The sequence below is a fragment of the Aspergillus brunneoviolaceus genome (genome assembly GCF_003184695.1).
Source record: "Aspergillus brunneoviolaceus CBS 621.78 unplaced genomic scaffold BO95scaffold_51, whole genome shotgun sequence".
Lineage (NCBI taxonomy): Eukaryota > Fungi > Ascomycota > Eurotiomycetes > Eurotiales > Aspergillaceae > Aspergillus > Aspergillus brunneoviolaceus.
In genome coordinates, this window is record NW_020290781.1 from 21,315 (window position 1) to 39,761 (window position 18,447).

General features: G+C 53.5%; 7 protein-coding genes across 7 annotated transcripts; 5 read left to right on the plus strand and 2 right to left on the minus strand.

The window, feature by feature from the left end:
• The first annotated feature begins 371 nt into the window (after positions 1 to 371).
• On the plus strand, positions 372 to 3,263 carry BO95DRAFT_417988 (uncharacterized protein). Its single transcript, XM_025584437.1, has 6 exons — positions 372 to 971; positions 1,362 to 1,595; positions 1,645 to 1,859; positions 1,935 to 2,599; positions 2,670 to 2,887; positions 2,951 to 3,263. The coding sequence occupies exons 1-6, from the start codon at positions 425 to 427 to the stop codon at positions 3,028 to 3,030; spliced, it is 1,959 nt and encodes a 652-aa protein (XP_025440207.1). The 5' UTR covers positions 372 to 424; the 3' UTR covers positions 3,031 to 3,263.
• On the plus strand, positions 3,186 to 5,186 carry BO95DRAFT_454775 (esterase-like/phytase family protein; the record flags this gene model as incomplete). The annotated part of the gene is made up of 4 exons (XM_025588281.1): positions 3,186 to 3,243; positions 3,516 to 3,756; positions 3,824 to 5,040; positions 5,092 to 5,186. The coding sequence occupies 4 exons, from the start codon at positions 3,186 to 3,188 to the stop codon at positions 5,184 to 5,186; spliced, it is 1,611 nt and encodes a 536-aa protein (XP_025440208.1).
• A 1,057-nt stretch (positions 5,187 to 6,243) lies between these two features.
• BO95DRAFT_367810 (DUF1917 domain-containing protein) lies at positions 6,244 to 7,242 on the plus strand (the record flags this gene model as incomplete). The annotated part of the gene is made up of 2 exons (XM_025582800.1): positions 6,244 to 6,418; positions 6,524 to 7,242. Coding segments are annotated over 2 exons (894 nt in total), but the record flags the coding sequence as incomplete, so codon positions are not given.
• Positions 7,243 to 7,405: 163 nt separating this feature from the next.
• On the minus strand, positions 7,406 to 8,641 carry BO95DRAFT_201748 (uncharacterized protein). The gene has a single exon (XM_025581036.1). The coding sequence runs from the start codon at positions 8,481 to 8,483 to the stop codon at positions 7,569 to 7,571; it is 915 nt and encodes a 304-aa protein (XP_025440210.1). The 5' UTR covers positions 8,484 to 8,641; the 3' UTR covers positions 7,406 to 7,568.
• A 90-nt stretch (positions 8,642 to 8,731) lies between these two features.
• On the plus strand, positions 8,732 to 9,748 carry BO95DRAFT_201778 (OB fold domain-containing protein). The gene has a single exon (XM_025581037.1). The coding sequence runs from the start codon at positions 8,918 to 8,920 to the stop codon at positions 9,680 to 9,682; it is 765 nt and encodes a 254-aa protein (XP_025440211.1). The 5' UTR covers positions 8,732 to 8,917; the 3' UTR covers positions 9,683 to 9,748.
• On the minus strand, positions 9,680 to 14,332 carry BO95DRAFT_444852 (SKI complex subunit tetratricopeptide repeat protein SKI3). Its single transcript, XM_025586984.1, has 3 exons — positions 14,141 to 14,332; positions 13,844 to 14,044; positions 9,680 to 13,776 (listed from the first exon to the last, which is right to left on the minus strand). Exons 1-3 carry the CDS (start codon positions 14,254 to 14,256, stop codon positions 9,816 to 9,818), a joined length of 4,278 nt encoding a protein of 1,425 aa, XP_025440212.1. The 5' UTR covers positions 14,257 to 14,332; the 3' UTR covers positions 9,680 to 9,815.
• Positions 14,333 to 14,480: 148 nt separating this feature from the next.
• On the plus strand, positions 14,481 to 17,484 carry BO95DRAFT_444853 (sterylglucosidase 1). The gene is made up of 5 exons (XM_025586985.1): positions 14,481 to 14,684; positions 14,754 to 15,310; positions 15,366 to 16,297; positions 16,356 to 16,674; positions 16,735 to 17,484. Exons 2-5 carry the CDS (start codon positions 14,927 to 14,929, stop codon positions 17,386 to 17,388), a joined length of 2,289 nt encoding a protein of 762 aa, XP_025440213.1. The 5' UTR covers positions 14,481 to 14,684; positions 14,754 to 14,926; the 3' UTR covers positions 17,389 to 17,484.
• Positions 17,485 to 18,447: the final 963 nt, after the last annotated feature.

Here is an 18,447-nt window from a genome sequence, read left to right on the forward strand (position 1 = left end):
GACACTAACTAAGTATTGTTTTTTCCTCCGTTCATCGATTCTGGATCAGTAGTGAGCTTCAACAGAATGTGATATCATGGTCTTGTTGCTTTCATGCCGTTGTCGGAGCGGTGGGACCCCCATAATGCAACCGAACACAACGTCTTCCCCAGCCAGCCCCATTACGCTTCTCTCCGACTGGGTCTGTTTGGAGCTCTGTCTGCCCTATTCTTCTTGCAACGGTTTTTGGTTTTTCTTGCCCCGGTTCTCAAATCAACAGATGAAAATACTGCAAGTACAACGGCGATTAAACGGCGATATCGTACACATGATGTCTTTTCATGCGCATGCCGATTTTCAAAACGCTTTCTAAAGCAGCATTTACACTCTATAAAGACAGCACTTTTTATACTTGACGAATTTTAGCGACACCAGCTAGAGCACCATGATCAAAGCTGAGGATGGCACAGTCCCTCCTCCCTCTCCGCTTCGGGATGAACCAACATGCTTCACTCAAGATATTCCCGGTCCCGCTTCGGGCTCCTGGCAACCTGCTGTGCACGAGTCTCCGTCAGTCAACACCCATAACAAAGATGAAACGAATGTGATATTGCCATATGCGATCGAAGAACCCGAGGATGAGCCTGCCGACACCTGGAAGGAGGCAGGTGCGAGACCGAGGTCGGCGTTACTTCTCCGGGAAAGTTCAGGACCCAAGCAAGATGATTTGGCGGACTCGATGGAGGGTCTTTATTGCGATTCGGACCCTACAAGCCGCCGCTCAAGCTTCGCCGCTAAACGGGGCATGAAGCGAAAGCCGTCGAGTGCACCTACCGCCCCGACTCGTCCAGCTCGATCACACTCAACCAGCAACTCTTCCAATACTCAAGAGGGAGGATGCAACGGTCGTCCCATAAAGCAACGTAGGCGAAGCCAGCGTTCAAGGAACCATCTGGGGTTATTCTCCGATGTGTTTTGGCACGGGGGGGCCAGTGAAACCGGGTCATCGGGCAGTTACGACTCTCGATCTTCTTCGGCGGATCCCAGTAGTTTCTACCCTTATGCGTCCACCACGCCAGATCAAATGGACATTGACTGAGTGAGCGTTACATGAGCATCTGCCAGGTGGGCTCCCCCCGAGCTTCATAGCTTATTGCTGGCTCTGGCGACTCGCAGCATGTGACACGTGACGTAGTGCGGCCACGCTAGGCCGGAAAAGGCTGGGTTATTCGATGACGTCACCAACTTCTCATCGCCGTCACTTATACTGCTCTCTTTGTCGGCTTACGGCTAACAGATCACCTTCTACCATTATCCTGTCGTTATCACCACCCATCGAACCAATTCCCTTCCTCAATTGGCCTACGAACTTGCTTAACAAGCCCCAGCGCGCATAGTAAATATGGCAACCCGAACATCGACTCGCCAGGCCGCCCAGAAGGCAAAGGAAGCCATTGCGGCGGCTCCTGATGTTAAAAGCCGAGGTACTGCTGGCGCAAAGCGCAAGGGCAGTGCTGACAAGGGAGCGGAGTCTAAGCGTAGCAAAAAAGAGGCCGACAAAGAGCCGGACGAAGCCAAGCAGCCCACGACCGGAATTGATGCGCAACCACCTAAAGGTAGAGTAAGTCCGCATAACCACCGCGTATGTTGTCTGACTCTATGTAGGTCATTCTGAGCAGGCCGGAAAGCCAGAAGCGAAGCCCGAAGAGCCGAGCAATAAGCCTGCAGCTAAGCCAGAGGGTGAGCTCAAGGGAGGACCAGAGAAACCTGGCGAGAAGCCAGAGGACAAGCCAGAGGACAAGCCAGAGGACAAGCCAGAGGACAAGCCAGAGACCGAGTCAGAGACAAAGACAGAAGAAAAAGCAGAAGAACAGTCAGAGGTGAAGCCTGAGACTGAGCAGCCAGACACAGCGAAAGAAGACAAGGCCGATGACAAGCCCGAAGATAAAATGGAGCTGGATGATGAGAACAAACCCGAAGACATTCAAACAGAAACCAAAGAACTCAATTTGGCTCCCGCCAAGGGCAACGAAGCTGGCGTCGAAACCTCGCAGGAGAGGGAGGAAAAGGTTCCGTCAAACATCCTTGAAAAGGGTATTATTTACTTTTTCTACCGGTCCCGAGTCAATGTGACTGATCCTCAGGGTGTCGATGATGTTGCGCGCACTTTTGTGGTTCTGCGACCAACTCCCTTGGGAGCTACCTTGGACGCAAAGCAGGGCCCGGTTGACACTGGTGCCAAATGTCGTTTGATGGCTCTTCCAAAGAAAAGATTCCCGACCTCTGGTCGTGATCGAGTTATGGGATTCGTCGAAAAGGCTGGGCAATCCATGAAAGCACTGCAGGAAAGCTTCATTGCTGGAGGGCAATATGACACCACCACCCAAGGCGAGCGTACCGTTCCTGATGCCCGTCCGTATGCAGAAGGCGTCTACGCAATTACATCTACCAAACGAACCTCTCATCTGGCTTACGTTCTCACAATTCCTGATCAGATTGGATCACTTCAGGAAGACTTTGGCCTCCGGGCACGGGGCAGCTGGGTTGTGCAGTCGAAGAACCCAAAACACCCTGGGCCATCCTACGCTCAACTTCCTAAAGATCCCGAGTATCCCGACAGGTCTTACCCCCGCCCCAATTATGGCATTCCTTACCGTGGTCCACGTGCATTTGCTGACTGATGATGACAGTGTGCTTGCTAAATTCGGCGACTACCGCTGGAGGCCGCTGGAGCCTGAATTCATCGATTATCCCAACGCACAGTTCCTTGTGGTTGGGGAAGCTGTGGACGAGCTTGGAAAGGCTGCAACTGCAGAGGAGGATGGCAAGAAAGCTGATGAGGTGCAGCCTGGAGAAGAGCTCGAGCACCTAGAGCAGGAAAACGAGGAGCGGGTGGAATCTCTGCGGGGTGAGTGCTCCCTCAGGATCTTTCAGACTGCCTGATTCGAGACATGCAACTAATATCAAACAGGAGACGATACAATCTATGAGGATCTTGGTCTCGATGCGAAGAACTATCCTGCCGTTCCGACAACCTGGGAGAGTCCGTAATGAGCTTGGGTAGCTGCGATGACCAAAAAGTATCTTGTAGGACATGGCAGGCCAACAACGACGCGGCATGATAGAAGATGAGGACGATGACGCTGACGAAGATGAGATGAAGTCAGTGTGAAGATCACCGCTGCAGTCAACTAAAAATAATGCGAATGCAATGCAATTACTTGTTTCCTTGGCTATGGCCTATTCGGCCGTGGTCCTCCACAGGTTTAGAACGAATTGCAGGCCTGGATGCGCCCACGTTGTCTTCCTTCTGTTGGATCCTTCCTTGATCCTTGCTAGTTACTAGTAGTAGTAGCTTTCCGGTCCTCGGAGCCATTTCTATCCGCCATCGAAAGTGCTTTATGAATAAGAATAAGTCCTGTTACTTCACCGGCTCTTTTCAAGGTCTCCAATTAACTTCATTTTCCTCATTACACCTACAATTTGAAAACTACCCCCCATGCGACGCGACTCCTCCTGGTTGTACACTCTCCCAGTTCTATACTGGACTGCTGCTGCAGCCAACAATGACGTTGTGAACCGGACCAGCTGCGGCAGTCATACTTACACCTATTCCGGCCTGGCTGGCTATGGCTACATTCCTTCCAACGCCACAGACAAGTATGGCGACACTTTAGGTGGCTTTGGCAGCTCGGCCGCCTTTGACTTGGACTCCTGGCGGCGCATTGGGCCTGAAACTTATACCGGACTGCTTTACTGCATCCCCGATCGTGGCTGGTATGATTGCCTCCTGTATTGTTGTATTTCTCTCTCTCCTGGCCTCGTGTGCTGAGAATAAATGCAGGAATACGAACGGCACTCTCAACTACCAAGCCCGCGTCCATACACTCAACGTCACCCTCCATCTAACCAGCAACAACAACTCCGCCAATCGTCCATCCAGACCCAACCTACAGCTAACTTACCTCGACTCCCTCCTGCTCACCGATCCCACCGGCAAGCCACTAACCGGACTCGACGCCTCGGCCGATTTCAACGACACCCTCAACTATCCAGGATTCCCACCGCTACCGGCCGCGATCTACACCGGCAATGGCTTCGACGACGACTCCAACAGTGGCCACGGCGGTCACCGCGTCTCCCTGGACGCGGAAGGCCTCGTCCTCACCCCGGACAGCTTCTGGATCTCCGACGAATACGGGCCCTACGTCTACCGGTTTGACCGCCAGACCGGCCGGATGAAGACAGCCATCGAGCCCCCAGCAGCCTACATCCCGCACCGCAACCATTTCATCAGCTTCAGCGCCGACAGCCCCCCCATCTACGACCCGAACGACACCCCCATCCCCGAAGACCCTGCAACTGGCCGCGCGAACAACCAAGGCTTCGAGGCCTTGACCATCTCCCCGGACGGGAAGACCCTCTACACGATGATCCAATCCGCTCTGGACCAGGAGGGCGGCACCAGTAAGAAGTACCGTCGTCCCGCGCGTCTCCTGCAGTACGACATCTCCGCGGAGATCCCGGTCCAAGAGCACGAGTATGTGGTCATGTTACCCACGTACTACGATTACACCAAGGGTCACGACGTGGTGGCCGCGCAGTCTGAGATACACCTGCTTCCGGCCGTCGCCGCCGCGGGGGATCCAGACGACAAGGCATTCTTGGTCCTGGCGCGCGACTCCGGGTTCGGTCACGGCCAGGACGAGTCGTTGTCTGTTTATCGGCATGCGGACGTCGTGCGCATCACGAGTAACACCACCGATCTGAAACGGTGGCGGGGAGTTGACGGGGTTAATGGGTCCATCGCCTCGGCCAAGGGGGTCTTGGACACCGGGATTACCCCGGCGGAGTACTGTCCCTTCTTGGACTATAATGTCGAGAGCCAGCTGGCCAAGTTTGGGTTGCATAACGGTGGCCCGCAGGATCGCTTCCTGTTGAATGAAAAGTGGGAGAGCCTGGCGCTGGTGCCCGTGGAGCCGGGGCAGAAGAAGGCGTCCGCCCGCGAGAGGGAGTACTTTCTGTTTAGTTTGAGTGACAATGACTTTATTACACAGAATGGTAAAGTCCCCCGGAGAGCTGGACGAGTCAATGGCTAATGAGTTGAACCAGGTCGCATGAACTTCGGTCGGTTCAAGTATGCGGATGAGTCGGGATATGACCTTGACAATCAGGCACTGGTTTTCAGGGTGAAGATATCATCGTAAGACACGGACTCATCCTGTATGGTTGATGATATCTTCTTTCTTGTCGTGCATATCAGTGGCCTGTATGTCTAACCTCATCCCGTGAGTTTTTCTTGAAGGATGATCCTTTGGTTTTCAAGGCCGGGTGATTGTATCTAGAAGGTCAGATTTAGAGAAAAGACCACAAGCTTCATCCTGATTTATTTTCTTCATCTTCTGCATTCAAAGGACTTACATGTGGGCTCTGTCTTGTGGTCCTTATATCTTTTTTTAAAACAAGTTCTTCATCCAAGAAAATACACATAGTAGGAAATGTCATCGACTTCCCGTCCTGCCTGCAGCTACCCGACGTTACCCTCAACCTAAGTATATATCGGCGCAAACAGGAATAACAACTTGCTAAACTGAACACCTACTCCTCGACCCAGCACAATAAAACCCCCAATTATACCCCACATGTCACACAAAACACCCATCCTCAAACACCTCCATCCCCCTCCACTACACAAAGCACAGCGTACAGTAGCGTAGCAAACAAAGAACCCCCTCTCCCACCCAAAATGTATACATCACTCCTTCAACACAGCCCCAACCACTGACAGTAAACCCACCACCAAACCAACAAACACACATCCCAGAAACACATAGATGAATAAAAAGTAATTGCGTCATGTCCTCCTCCCCCCCTCCCTCCGTCCCACTTTAAATCCTACCTAAGACTGTAGACTCCAACCCCGGCATCGCTCTTGATCCTAACTTGAACCATCATCCCCGTCCCCTCGACCCAAACACCACCACCACCACCCAAACCACCCCGCGCGTACTTCCGCGGCTAGAGTTCCACAGCCCCAACCGCAGCCACAGCCACGGTTACCCTCATCCAACCAGAAGGACTTCACGTGAGTTAAGTTTTGAACCCATGACTTGGGATCTATCGGTCGATGATCTTTCGGATGAGTCGAGCTTTTATGGTGGGTGTTGCATTATACCTAGGATTTCCATTTACTTCCTAGTTTAATACCATTCGGCGTTGATGGGTGGACAATACTGATTATTGAAGGTAGGCGATGATGACGACGACGACGAAGAGGTCAAGCGGTTAGAACATCTGGTTACGAGTTACGATACCGGCTACTACTGGAACAGGATCCATCCGTACTCGCTGAACACTATTCGCCGGAGGGCGTTGAGCGCGAGGCGGAAGGCACACGAAGAAACACAAGCAAGCGAGAACGCAGCCGAGATGGACTGCGGTACTAGTATTAAGACGGAAGATGGGGACGATGGCGCTGCGCCGCCTCGGTGTTACAGCTTTCCACCACCCGACGCTCTGAAGCGCACGACTGAATTAAAGAAAGACGAGGCGGACGGCGACACGATCATGACGGATGTCTCTGCCTCCTCGGAGCGCAGCCGCGTGAGACGCACAGCCTCGAGCGTAGCAGCTACGGGGCTGACACCATCCAGTACCCCCGCTGATGCGGTCGGGCCGTGGATCTATGTCGCAGCACCTCAGCAGTCCAAAAGACCGCAGCAGGCGGATATCGCGAGGCTCGTGGCGGAGGGGACGAGGGCACTGCATCGGTTCGAGAATGACAGGGCCGCGTTGCAGGTGCAGCGGGACAGGGCCCCGGCGGGTTCGAAGCAGGCGGCAACGCGGGCGCTGCACCGTCGGCGGCAGGAGTTGGAGAGCGAGCTGTTCGTGCTGGCGAGGCAGACGGGCGTCGTGTCCGGGAAGTGGATGCTGTTTATCACGGCGGATCGGGTCGATGAGTATTGGACAGTGGTGGCCGAGGCGACCGTGCGCGGAGAGCTGGGATTCGGAGCCAAGGTAGCAACGGATGATGGGCAGGGGAGGGCGCGACTGATCGCAATCTATACCCACGATCATGAGGACCGCGAGGACGTGGCTCGGGTGCTGAGGAGAATGGTAGAGTTGGAGCTTGTCAAGTCCAATGAGAAGCCCATATACTATAAGTGTGATGCGTTCACCCATCTGGAGATCATGGGGAACAATCCGTGGGGATTGAAGGCGAGTCGGTTTTCGAGTCGAGACGTGTTGCGGGGTGAGTGGTGAGCGAGCTGCTGGATATTTGGATTGTTGATTCAAGAATGTGTACATATCGGCCATTTCAGCGTACTCGCCGTGACTTGAGGCTCAAGAAGAACCTAGCAGGCTCGATATGCCGATCCCGGAGCTTTGTATGAGCACTGATTGACGAAGGGGATAGACAAGTCAGCGCCCGACTTGAGGCCTTCCTTATCATCATTGCCATACCAAGCAAGCCTGGAGGGTAACACGTTCTTCCAACCCCAACAAGCCCCATGTCATAACCAAGCACAGCGGAATTGATCCCCACGCTTGTTTGCCGCTCTGCGTGAAATTACCACCAGTGCCTCACCTCAAGACGACTCATCCCCTCGATCCATGACCTTCTCACAAGCCTCCCGAACCTCCGCAACCCCCTTAACCCCTTCCCACTTCCCCAGCAACTTCCTCACCTCCTCCCAATCCTTCTCCGCCTCTTCCGCCTTCCCCTCAGCCACCAGCTTCTCCAACCTCTCCGGCGCGCCCAGCACCCACTGCACCGTCAGCCTCTCCGCCTTCCTCCGCTCCGCCCCCACCGTCGCCGCCTTCGCCTCCCGGATCCGGCGCTGCTGCTCCTCGCCCTCCTGAATCAGACCGCCGGCCGTCTCCGCGACGAACGCAATCGCCGGCCCCAGGGTCTTGGTCATGGTCAACGGCGCCCCGCGCTCATCCATACTGCGCCGCATCTTGCCGATCGTCTCGACCGCGCGGATCAGCTTGGAGTAGTTGTCGTACACGAGCGCCTTGCGCTCGCTGTCCAGCGTGCGGATGTCCCCGACCAGCGTGTTCTCGGCCTTCAGCACCGTGGACAGCGACGAGGTGGCCAGGAGCTGGTTGACGTAGCGCTGGGGGTCGAAGTCCGGGCTGTCGAGTTCCGTCCCCGTGGCCACGACGGATGATGATGGGTGGTTGTTGTGATTGACGGAAGGGTCCTCGCTCGGGCGGGGGATGCTGCGGGATCGGCGTCCGGCGCCGCCAGTGCCGGCAGCATCGCTCGGCCGGAGGTTGTAGTAGTCGCGGAGGGCGGCGCGGTTGCGGCGCGGGTGGAGAGACGGGGAGACTGCTCGCGCGGTGGAGGGGGTCGAGGAGGCGCTGAGCCCTCCTCCTCCGCCGTTGTATCCGAGATTGGTGTTCAATGTGTCCAAAGAGGGACGGTGGGAGGAGGTCGGGGTGGGAGAGTGGGCGCGCGATGAAGCAATTGACGGACGGGGGGAGGAGAGTGTCGACATGGTGGTGGTTGTGGTGTGAAGGGGGAGGTGGGCTGGATTGTTTGTTGCTACCTATGCGAGAAGTAGAAAGGCAATAGAAGAGTGTAAAACACGAATATGACTATACCAGAAAAGGGTGTAATTCACGTCTCGATGAATGTAAGTTGATTGTCAAGGAGGTGTAGGGAAGCTGGAGGTAGTTTAGGGGACTCGACGTTCTTCCCCACCCCGGATTCCGCTCCGCAACCGCAACCGCAGCCGCAACCAACGTTGAAACAAAGCCAAACAATTTCTCCAAATTTCCCGCTCCTTTCCCCTCACAGCAACGCAACAATCACAACAACTTCAAAATCATGCTCCCAACCTCTCCCACCTAACCCCTCTTCCTCCCAACCACAAACCCAGCTTCGCGTTCACCTCACTCCAAACACCCAACCAATCTTCTCGTCAGAACCATGACCACCCCACAATCCCAAATCTCAGCCCACCTCCACACCACCAAAGCCCTCCCCGTCTCCCCAACCTGGCTCAACAGCTTCGTCTCCTCCATGACAGCAGCCCTGCAACGCAACGTTCCCATCTCCGCCCTGACACAAACCGCGCTCTTCCGCATCCTGGCCTCGGACTTCCGCGACTCCCTCCAAACCGATCACCCCTCCGCCCTGCTGCCGGGCGACATCTTCGATCTCTCCGTGCAGGAACGACGGCTCCCGGGCCCCGTCCCCGTCCAGGTGTTGGATATCGAGGACATCGGCACGAGTCTGTGGAGTCAGGTCGAGGCGATCGAGCGCGTCGAGCGTGGGGAGGCGATCCGCGGACGGGAGATTGTGAGGGCCGTTAATGTTGGTGGTGGTGGCGGCGAGGAGGGTGATGATGAGGAAGGGGCCGGCAGCGGAAATACTGCTGGTGCTACTGCGTCGTCCGAGAAGAAAAGTCATGGACCGCATCGATTGATCGTACAGGACGCGGCGGGGACGAGAGCGGTGGCGATTGAATTGAAGCGCGTTCAGGGCATATCTGTGGCTAAGCTGGCGATTGGGGCGAAGATGGTCATACGGAATGCGACGGTGGCGCGCGGGATGATATTGCTCACGCCGGACTGCATTACGCTCCTGGGAGGGAAGATCGAGAGTATGGATCAGGCGTGGAAAGAGGGGAGAAAGGCTAGGTTGTTGGCGAGGATTACGGAGATGCAAGGTGAGGATCAGTCGTCAGGTTGATACTGCTGACGGAGAGGAATATTTGCATTTGTGGTATGCCCCCCCTTCTCTTTTCGTGACTCGTTTCTATCTAATAGCTCTTTAAGTAGATCTTCCTCTATCTCACATCTGGAAAGTGGTGCAAAGGTAGCGACTATTCGATCGTCGAGACTGCATGATTCAGCTCTTCCCACCCCGATTGCTGCCATGGTGCCACCATAATCGCCCTCATTGCGTCGCTCGCCTTCCCGGTCTGTGCGTATGCAGCAGCAAGATCAACGGCTTCCAAGTTGCTGCGGGGAGGGATGCTTCGCAAAGCTCTCTTGACGGCCATCTCAGCTGGGTACAGCTCCTGCGTAGCCGATGACAATTCCACCCAGCCTTGCGGTTCGGCAGGCGATCTCATCACTGCTGCAGTGGCTTCTCCAATCCGTCGAGTATCCTCAGGAACATCCGAGTTATCTCCGTATCCCAGGGTAGACACCGCAGTGAGAAGCTTGATGAGCTTGCCGCGCTCATGGATCTCTATGTCATCGCGAGTGATCATGCTGCGGAGGTCAGATTCGACGGCCTCAACCGCGTCTCTATCTTCATCCAGTAGCGCAATGGCTCCGAGAAGGGTGACGGCGCCGATGTGGTCAGGATTCTCTTCAACGCAGTCGAACAGCTGCTGGCGAGCGACGGCTCTTTCCTCCTCCCCGCCCTTGGCCCACAGCACCTGCGCCAAGAGGCACACCACCTCTGGAGCATTGTCCGCCTCTCCAAGCGCATCACGGAACATATCAATGGCATTGTCCATGGACTTCAAGTAGTAGTGTGCCAGCCCAGCGGTCAAGTGCGCTGACAGACGCAGCTTTTTGTTCGTCTCAGGATCGAACTTCTCTGCGTCCTCTTCGCCAGAGAGCATAAGTGCTGTTTCCGCCTTTTCGGCGGCTTCCTCGTACTCATGACGGGCAAGAAGAATACGGGCAATATCAGCGTTGGCCTGCGCATATCGAGAGAGGGATGCCGCTGACTCTGAGACTTCGTATTCGGCCTCCACTCCCGCACAAACAGTTCGCAAGCTCGTTTCGGCATCTGCAAACTCACCAATTCGTTCCGCTAGAAGGGAAGAGAGATGGACGAATGGCAAGTCAGAAGGCTCCTGGCTGGAAAGCTGGTGAAGGGCGAAGAAGGGCTGGATGAGTTGCGAGATTTCGTTAGAAATGGAAGAATCGGACATGAGATGGTCGAACAAGGTCATTGTGTATTGTTTCTTGGGCAACCGTGACGATGAATTGGAAATGTCGAAGGCGTGCTCAAACAAGCCTCTTGCTTCCCGCGAGTCACCGAACAAAAGAGCAAGCAAGCCTTGGCCAACCCAAGCCGGTGCATAGTCTGGATCGGTAGACTGTGCCCGGGTAAAGGCCTCATTTGCCAGCTGAATGTCATTATGAAGGAGATATAGGGTTCCTAGATTTGTCCAAACCTGGGCACTGCGATCGTTGAGATGGAGGCTTCGCACGAATGAATGCTGGGCAACCTTGGGACTCATGCTTGTAGTCGCTACACCAAGTGCATTCCAGAATTCCGAGTTGCCGGCTTCCAGTTCGATGGCTCGCTTGAAGCAACGCATGGCCGTCTTGACGAATTTGCGAGTCTGCTTCTTATTCTCGGAGGCTGAGCTGAGCTGCAGGCTTCTGTAAGCTCTGTATTCGGCCCAGCCGAGGTTATACCAGGCAACAGCCTGAGCATGGGTATCCCGGAGTGAGACCTGGATGGCACGTTTGTAGGCTAGAATGGCGGCATAGAGACATTTGTTCGCCGGGCTGGTGCTATCGTCTTCAGAGGTTAGTGAAACGAGGATTTCCGCGCCCACTTCGTCCACGTCAGTCATGATGTCCAAGGCTGTTGGCTCCAGTTGGGCTGTGAGCAGGCTCTGCAATTCATCGATCGGCAGCCTGTCTGCCTTGGATTTCACGTAAGAGAATAGACTGCATGCGTCTCCAATGCCCTTCCAGAGGTTGAATACATCGACTCTTTCCATGGCAAGTGACTGTGCGGTCGAAATCGCTCGTCGCGCAAGCTCAACGCAGTCATTGTACCGTCCCAATTCCAGACTCTTCCAAGAGCTTTCGGTAAGCGTCTGAAGCAAGTCGATCAAGACGCCAATCTCCGTTGGCCTGACTTTCAGCACATCCTCGTACCTCGCGATAGCATCGTCATAATCGGCAAGCTCCCGCTTGACATTTGCAAGCATGTATCTCGCAAACCAGATCTGTTCCTTGTCGGTGCTCGAAAGCGTCTCCTCCAAGGCTTGTGCGTGCTCAAAAGCTTTGGTCGCAGCAATATACCTTCCGGAGTGGTGGTAGCTCTCGCCCAGACCGACCCATGAATGGTAATCATCAGGCTTTATTCTCAGCGCTGCCTGAAACGACACAATGCTCTTCGGGTATTGTTGTTTGTTGATTTGGACAGTACCCAAAGCTGCGTATGGCCAACTGTAGCCCTTGCGCTTAGAGCCCGGAGCTGGTTTGGCTTTGCCAGAATCCACCACGCGCTGGGCTACGGCTTCGACGAGGTCCCAGTCCCGCTGGCTAGCGAATGTGCGTGCCAACCTCTCCGCAGCTTCGATCTCAGACGGGGACAATTCAAAGGCTTTGTGGAAGCATCTCTTGGCTCGAGTCTTGTCTTTCTTGTAGTCTGCATAGTACAGTCCAAGGCTGGTATAGGCGGGCGCGAAGTTCATGTTGGTCTGAATCGAAGCAAGGAAACTAGCGTAGGCGCCGTTACGATCCTTGCGTGCAGCTGGTGCTGGATCAATCTCCCACTGACAGTAGCCTACCCTGTAGAGGATTTCAGCCTTGAAATCTCTATTTTCCGGTTGTGCCTCGCGAAGCTCTGAGAGCACCTCCTGAAGACCCTCAAGACCGGTTTCGAGGTCGCCGTTGAGCGCCCGACACCAGGACAGCTCCCCTCGAACTTTGATGTTCGATGGGTCCCGCGCCAGCGCACGCTCCAGAAAGTTCACAGCTTCTGGATAGTCCTCATCAACCTCAAGGATAAGACCGATTCCAAGCAGACAGCTCGTCGAAGTCGGCTTCCGCTTCAAGATCACTTCGAAGATGCCCTTAGCCTCAGGATGGTAGCGAGGGGACTGGTGGTAGATGAGTGAATTTGCAAGTATGATGTTAATTGCATCGGTGCTGTTTGTGAGATCGAGCCCCGCCCGCTTGACCACGTCGTGAACATTACGGAGACCTTTACGACAGATGTCCGCGGCACTCTCGTACTCTTCAAGTGTCAAATAGAGTTCTCCTACGATCCGATGTGCGACGATCGAGGTTGACGAAGTCTCAAGACCTTCCACCATCAGGAGAAGATGATCTTGAGCAGCCAACTCATTCACCTCGTCATTGTTCTCGTCGGATTCAGGTTCCTCCGCTTTGGAGTCTCTCCTTTGCTTAGGTTCTTCTGGCTCCTTCGTCTCTTTGGGGAAAGGAGAGATATCACTGGCAAGGAAACCCTTAAGGACCTTGGACAGTCCATCTTCGGGAAAGAACTCAATGAAGTCATCGAGGAAGTTGCGATCCCATTCGTGGAATTCTTGGATATCATGCCACTCCAGCACAATCTTCCAGGCCAGTTCGAAAGGATGCTTGATGATGACCATGTCACGAGCAGCCTGCAGCACCTCCACTCGCTTGGCATCCTTCTCATTTGCTGGCAGAACTGTCAGGAAGTCATAGGCGCGCTGCAAATACTTCTCCTCATAAGTGCGTCGAACCTGGTCGTCATGAGACCAGTCCACGATCCCGCGATAGAGCTGCTCCAACTCGCTGCGCTTGAAAGCTTCCCTCTTGACCTCCAGTGTGACCTGATCGATCTTTGCGCCGAGACGAGTGCGTCTTTCCCCGATCTCACGATTTATATATTCTTTCTCCTCCGACTCCGTTATCTCAATCAGACGGAGGTAGGTATGGGACGGATGCGGGATCCTGCCTTGAAGATATTCGTAAAGCGGCGACGATGGGAGGTGCAGCTCAAGAGCTTTCTTGTATTGCGATCGAGAACCATTTTTCTTCGCGAAGCCGACATACTTGTCTAGGAGATCCTGACAACGATGCTTGTCATCGCTGAGATCAGTCAGCAGCCAGCCAGACAGATCATTTAAATAAGCGTAGAGCGGATTTAGACACGTACACTTCAGCAAACAGTAAGCCAAGTTTGATGACTGCCTCACGATATTGATCGAGCTTATGCGCGCCTTGTTTCTCGTACAGGTTGATGAGGCCCTGCCAGGCTGTTTTGTCGTTGTCCTTCACACGAATAGCTGAAAGGTAGGCCGCTTCGGCTTCACCGTTCTTGTTGAGCTTGTCGAGCGCGAGACCCAGAAAGACATTGCTAGTGGGCAGTTCAAATTAGACACGCGCAATTGGGGGGACTGAGGGGGTAAAAGTCTCAGAGGGTGAGGGGTTGAGGGGATGAAGTGATACGCACGCATGGTAAATTTGAGGGTCTCTCTGGACAATTTCCTTGGCTTTCTCAGCTGCAAGCTCGAAATCCTTCGAGTCCAGCGCCGTGCGCACTGCCTTGAGAGCCGCTTTACTTGCCATCTTAAGGCAATCGCTGCATGGCCTGGCCGGATTCCTAGGTAGCTTGGTGCTTGGTTGAGGGGAATGCTGGCGGATTTGGAGCAAGTTACTTCGTAATTGAGAAAAGGCCGGGCGGGCTGTGTGGGGAAACCCAAGTGGGAAAAGGTACGTCAGAGGTTCCGCCGGATCGCTCGTTATCGCTCTCGGTCTCGGAGCTTGAAGTAGTAACTCAATAGTCAATTACAGGAGTTGTCTTCGCTGTTGCCTGTTAACACATGTCAGTCAACCCATAGAAGAGGAAATTGTCGATACCAACTTGACGCTTGTTTGTTTCCCTGGGACTTAGATAACTTCTTTAATTCACTTGACCCCCCGGCGCCAAGTCTGTTACCGTTGTACCGTTGGCTTTGTGACTGGCGTCGCCGCCATCAACCAGCTGTTCCTGCAAGGTTAGCGCGGATACGATCGACACCTCACTTGGTCCAGTCAGTTTGCAATGACTGATGTTTGTCTCTTAGCGATTGAACTATTTGAAGTGCTGCCGCCGAGTGGGATTGGAAACCAGTCATCAGCCTAAGTCACATTGTCTTGACGTTCTCCAGCATTGTTCTGCCCTGCTCGCACATCCGCGAACACCCGTTCATCTACTTCCATCATTGGCTGTGGTATCGTGCGTTGAGACTGAGAGAAAATGGGCCATTATCGACTTCGAATAGACGGTCAAACATTTAAAGATGCAAACAATCGGGAAATAACCCTGAGAGGGATCAACGTCGCCGGCGAGTCGAAATTCCCCAAGAATCCGGACACTCCTTCCTATGTCTCCGATAGCTTCTTCGATGCGGACAATGTCTCCTTCGTCGGCCGACCCTTTTCTCTTGACGATGCACACACCCATTTTGCCAGACTACGCAAGTGGGGCTACAATACAATAAGATACATCTTCACATGGGAGGCGATAGAGCATGAAGGGCCCTGGAGATATGACGACGAATGGATTGCATTCACCATCGAAGTCCTTCGTATCGCAAAACAGTACAAGTTTTTTGTCTTCCTCGATCCACATCAGGATGTGGTAGGTTTCCGTGACTCGCCGGATTACTATCATCATTCCGACTAACAATGTGAAGTGGTGCAGATTATCAGGAGGATCTGGTGCTCCCGCCTGGACTCTATATGCGGCAGGATTCAACCCTCGATCGTTCAAGAAGACCGAAGCAGCCCTGGTGCAGAACACGTACGACAACCCGGCCGAATTTCCGAAAATGATATGGAGTACCAACTACACACGTCTGGTCTGCCAGACCATGTTTACATTATTTTGGGCGGGTCGGGACTTTGCCCCCAAGGCCATCATAGATGGCATGAACATCCAGGACTATCTGCAGGGCCACTTCATTGCGGCATGCAAGTACTTTGCTGAAAAGATTCATGAGGCTGGGGATATCGAAAGCGAAGTGGTCATTGGATGGGAGAGCATGAATGAACCTCACAGAGGTCTGATTGGATTCCAAGATATCTCTGTGATCCCACCTGAACAGCAACTCCAACTGGGCACATCGCCTACTGCTTTCCAGGCTATGCTCACCGGGTCGGGACGCGCATGTGAGGAGACGACCTGGGCTTTTGGCGGCTTTGGCCCTCATCAGACCGGCAGAGAACTGGTGGACCCAGAGGGCGAAATCGCTTGGTTGCCAGAAGACTACGACGACGAGAAATATGGTTGGAAGAGAGACTCGAATTGGAAGCTGGGAGAATGTCTATGGGCTCAGCATGGTGTATGGGATCCGTCATCGGACCAGTTACTGCGGAAGGACTATTTCGCCAAGCATCCTCGAACAGGTGAACCACTAAACTACGACGTCTTCACCAATACATATTTTATGGAACATTACCGGGCTTATAGAGATGCTCTGCGGAGCGTGTGGCCGGATGCAATCATGTTTTGTCAACCTCCTGTCATGGAGGTTCCGCCCGACCTAGAGGGAACCGCGGACGATGACCCTAACATGGTGCATGCAGCTCACTACTATGATGGTCTTACTTTGTTGACGAAGCACTGGTAAGTGAATTGGCCGTGTCTCTCCGCGCGTTTCGTTTTTTGACCATGACCACTCTAGGAATCGATTATACAATGTGGATGTAATTGGGGTACTTCGTGGCAAGTACCTCACACCTGCCTTTGCCATCAAGATCGGAGAGTCGGCGATTCGCAATTGCTTGCGTGATCAGTTGAAGTTTCTAAGGGACGAGAGCTTGAAATACATGGGCTCCCACCCCATGGTTTTTACAGAGATCGGCATTCCTTATGACATGGACGACAAAAATGCCTACAAGACGGGTGATTATAGTAGTCAGGTCAGCGCTATGGACGCCAATCATTTTGCACTGGAGGGCAGTACGGCGAATGGTTTCACATTGTGGCTTTATACGACCACGGTAAGCGAGCAGTGAAACTACTACGTTGAGTGAAGTGAATTGAGACTGACACCGTTGCAGAACAATCACGAATGGGGCGACAACTGGAACGGAGAGGACCTATCGATCTACTCGGTCGATGATTTCGAGCTTCCCAGCGGGAAGTACTCCGACTTGGAAACTGACTCTCGGGTAGAGACCGACCCTCACTCACCAGCATACTCCGAAAGTCAGGGTAGTATTCAGCACCAGTCGATAGGGCCTGACAATCTGAAGAGTGCCCTGTCAGCTCCCTCTATCACTTCGGAGTTCAGTCAGTCAAACGAGGACAAACTTGGGTTCCGTGCGGCAGAGGCCTTCATCCGACCGAGTCCGATCTTCACCAGCGGCCTAGTTTCGAAATACACGTTCGACCTTAAGAACTGCACATTCACGCTGTCGCTGATTGGAAGTGAAAGGTCACTAAGCGAGGAGACTGCGACTGAGATCTACCTTCCCGAGTTCCATTTCCCTGGAGGGCACACTGTTGTCTCTGTCAGTAGCGGAGAATGGACCATTGATTCGGATGAGGTCAACTCAGTCAAGGTACAACGGTTGCGTTGGTGGCATGCGGCGGGGGCTCACGACATCAAGATCCAGGGGGTCAAACGTAAGCCCGGCGAGTCTGCCACATCGTCGAGTGATGAACTGTCCTACCTAGAGCAATGCCAGAGCAGCGGATGCAGCGTGATGTGAGTGCCCTTAGCTGGCGTGGGTTCTGTGTTTCTGTCTTCTTTGACATGCGAGCGCATTTTGTGGTTGTTGTTGTCACATTTGTTTTCTGAGATCTTGGATCGAGTAAGTCATGATAGTATAATTACTCGAATATGAATTCAGCAATCATAAGTTGAATAGTCATGCACCCGTGAGTGGCATTTGAGATAGAAGATGATGTTCTGTGGTGTGTGGGGGGGTAAACAGAAGTCAGGCTGGGTGTACTGGTGCTTGCTTATCGATAAGAAACCCTCCAGGAAGCGGTGAGGAGGACTGGCGGGGGAAATGGATGAACCGATGTGGTGATTGGAGCGGGAGCGCGTGGAAAATTCTCCTGGTAAGGCGGGCGTTGATTATCTGCCGCTGCCGCCGTATCGATTCACTCACTGTTGCTGTTGCTGTTGATCCTCTCTCTTTCGCTCTTCCCGTACTTTCCAATCTTCCCTCCAAATCTCTTCTTTAAGCTTCAAGTGTGGTGGTTAATACAGTACCCACTTCCTCACTCCGTATTTGTCTCTCTTTGAATCTTTGTCACTACTACTGTCTATTTATTCGTCCCAAATCATATATCAAGAACAGAAGAAGGGAAAAAAAATCAAAGAAACAAAACACCAAAACACCATCTATAAGCACTCCACTTCTCGTTAGGCAGAACAACATCGGCGCCTCGCAGGGAATCTCCCTTACTGAGCCGCAACTGCCCTCCCACCCCCTCCCCTAAACGGCGGTTGCCGTGTGTTCAGCGATTACTCAGTGTTGCCCACTTGCGCCAAACAGCATCGCTGACTTCGTGGCTGAAAGTCCCGGCGGGCAGGAATCTATTATTACCTCCCCTTAACTAATTTCCCCCTCCAGTTGTCAAAAAGTTTGCTCAAGCCAATTCCGCTTCCACCACGGAAGTCTGGGAATTCCCAAACGAACCAGCAGGAGGTTTTGCAGGGATCTAAAAGATAATGAGAACATTGCAAGTGTCACTTCAGCAATTGTCAAGGTAATCATAGCTTTTTCTTTATTGTCTTTATTTCAAGAGCAGCGAAGGAG

Coding starts and splice junctions, on each gene's coding strand:
- BO95DRAFT_417988 (XM_025584437.1), top strand. CDS start 425: ATGATCAAAGCTGAGGATGGCACAGTCCCTCCTCCCTCTCCGCTTCGG. Junction 972..1,361: donor GTTTTGGCACGGGGGGGCCA/GTGAAACCGGGT, acceptor TTGCTTAACAAG/CCCCAGCGCGCATAGTAAAT. Junction 1,860..1,934: donor AAGCAGAAGAACAGTCAGAG/GTGAAGCCTGAG, acceptor GATAAAATGGAG/CTGGATGATGAGAACAAACC.
- BO95DRAFT_201748 (XM_025581036.1), bottom strand. CDS start 8,483: ATGTCGACACTCTCCTCCCCCCGTCCGTCAATTGCTTCATCGCGCGCC.
- BO95DRAFT_201778 (XM_025581037.1), top strand. CDS start 8,918: ATGACCACCCCACAATCCCAAATCTCAGCCCACCTCCACACCACCAAA.
- BO95DRAFT_444852 (XM_025586984.1), bottom strand. CDS start 14,256: ATGGCAAGTAAAGCGGCTCTCAAGGCAGTGCGCACGGCGCTGGACTCG. Junction 14,045..14,140: donor GACCCTCAAATTTACCATGC/GTGCGTATCACT, acceptor ACTGCCCACTAG/CAATGTCTTTCTGGGTCTCG. Junction 13,777..13,843: donor GGCTTACTGTTTGCTGAAGT/GTACGTGTCTAA, acceptor GACTGATCTCAG/CGATGACAAGCATCGTTGTC.
- BO95DRAFT_444853 (XM_025586985.1), top strand. CDS start 14,927: ATGGGCCATTATCGACTTCGAATAGACGGTCAAACATTTAAAGATGCA. Junction 15,311..15,365: donor TCGATCCACATCAGGATGTG/GTAGGTTTCCGT, acceptor AACAATGTGAAG/TGGTGCAGATTATCAGGAGG. Junction 16,298..16,355: donor ACTTTGTTGACGAAGCACTG/GTAAGTGAATTG, acceptor TGACCACTCTAG/GAATCGATTATACAATGTGG.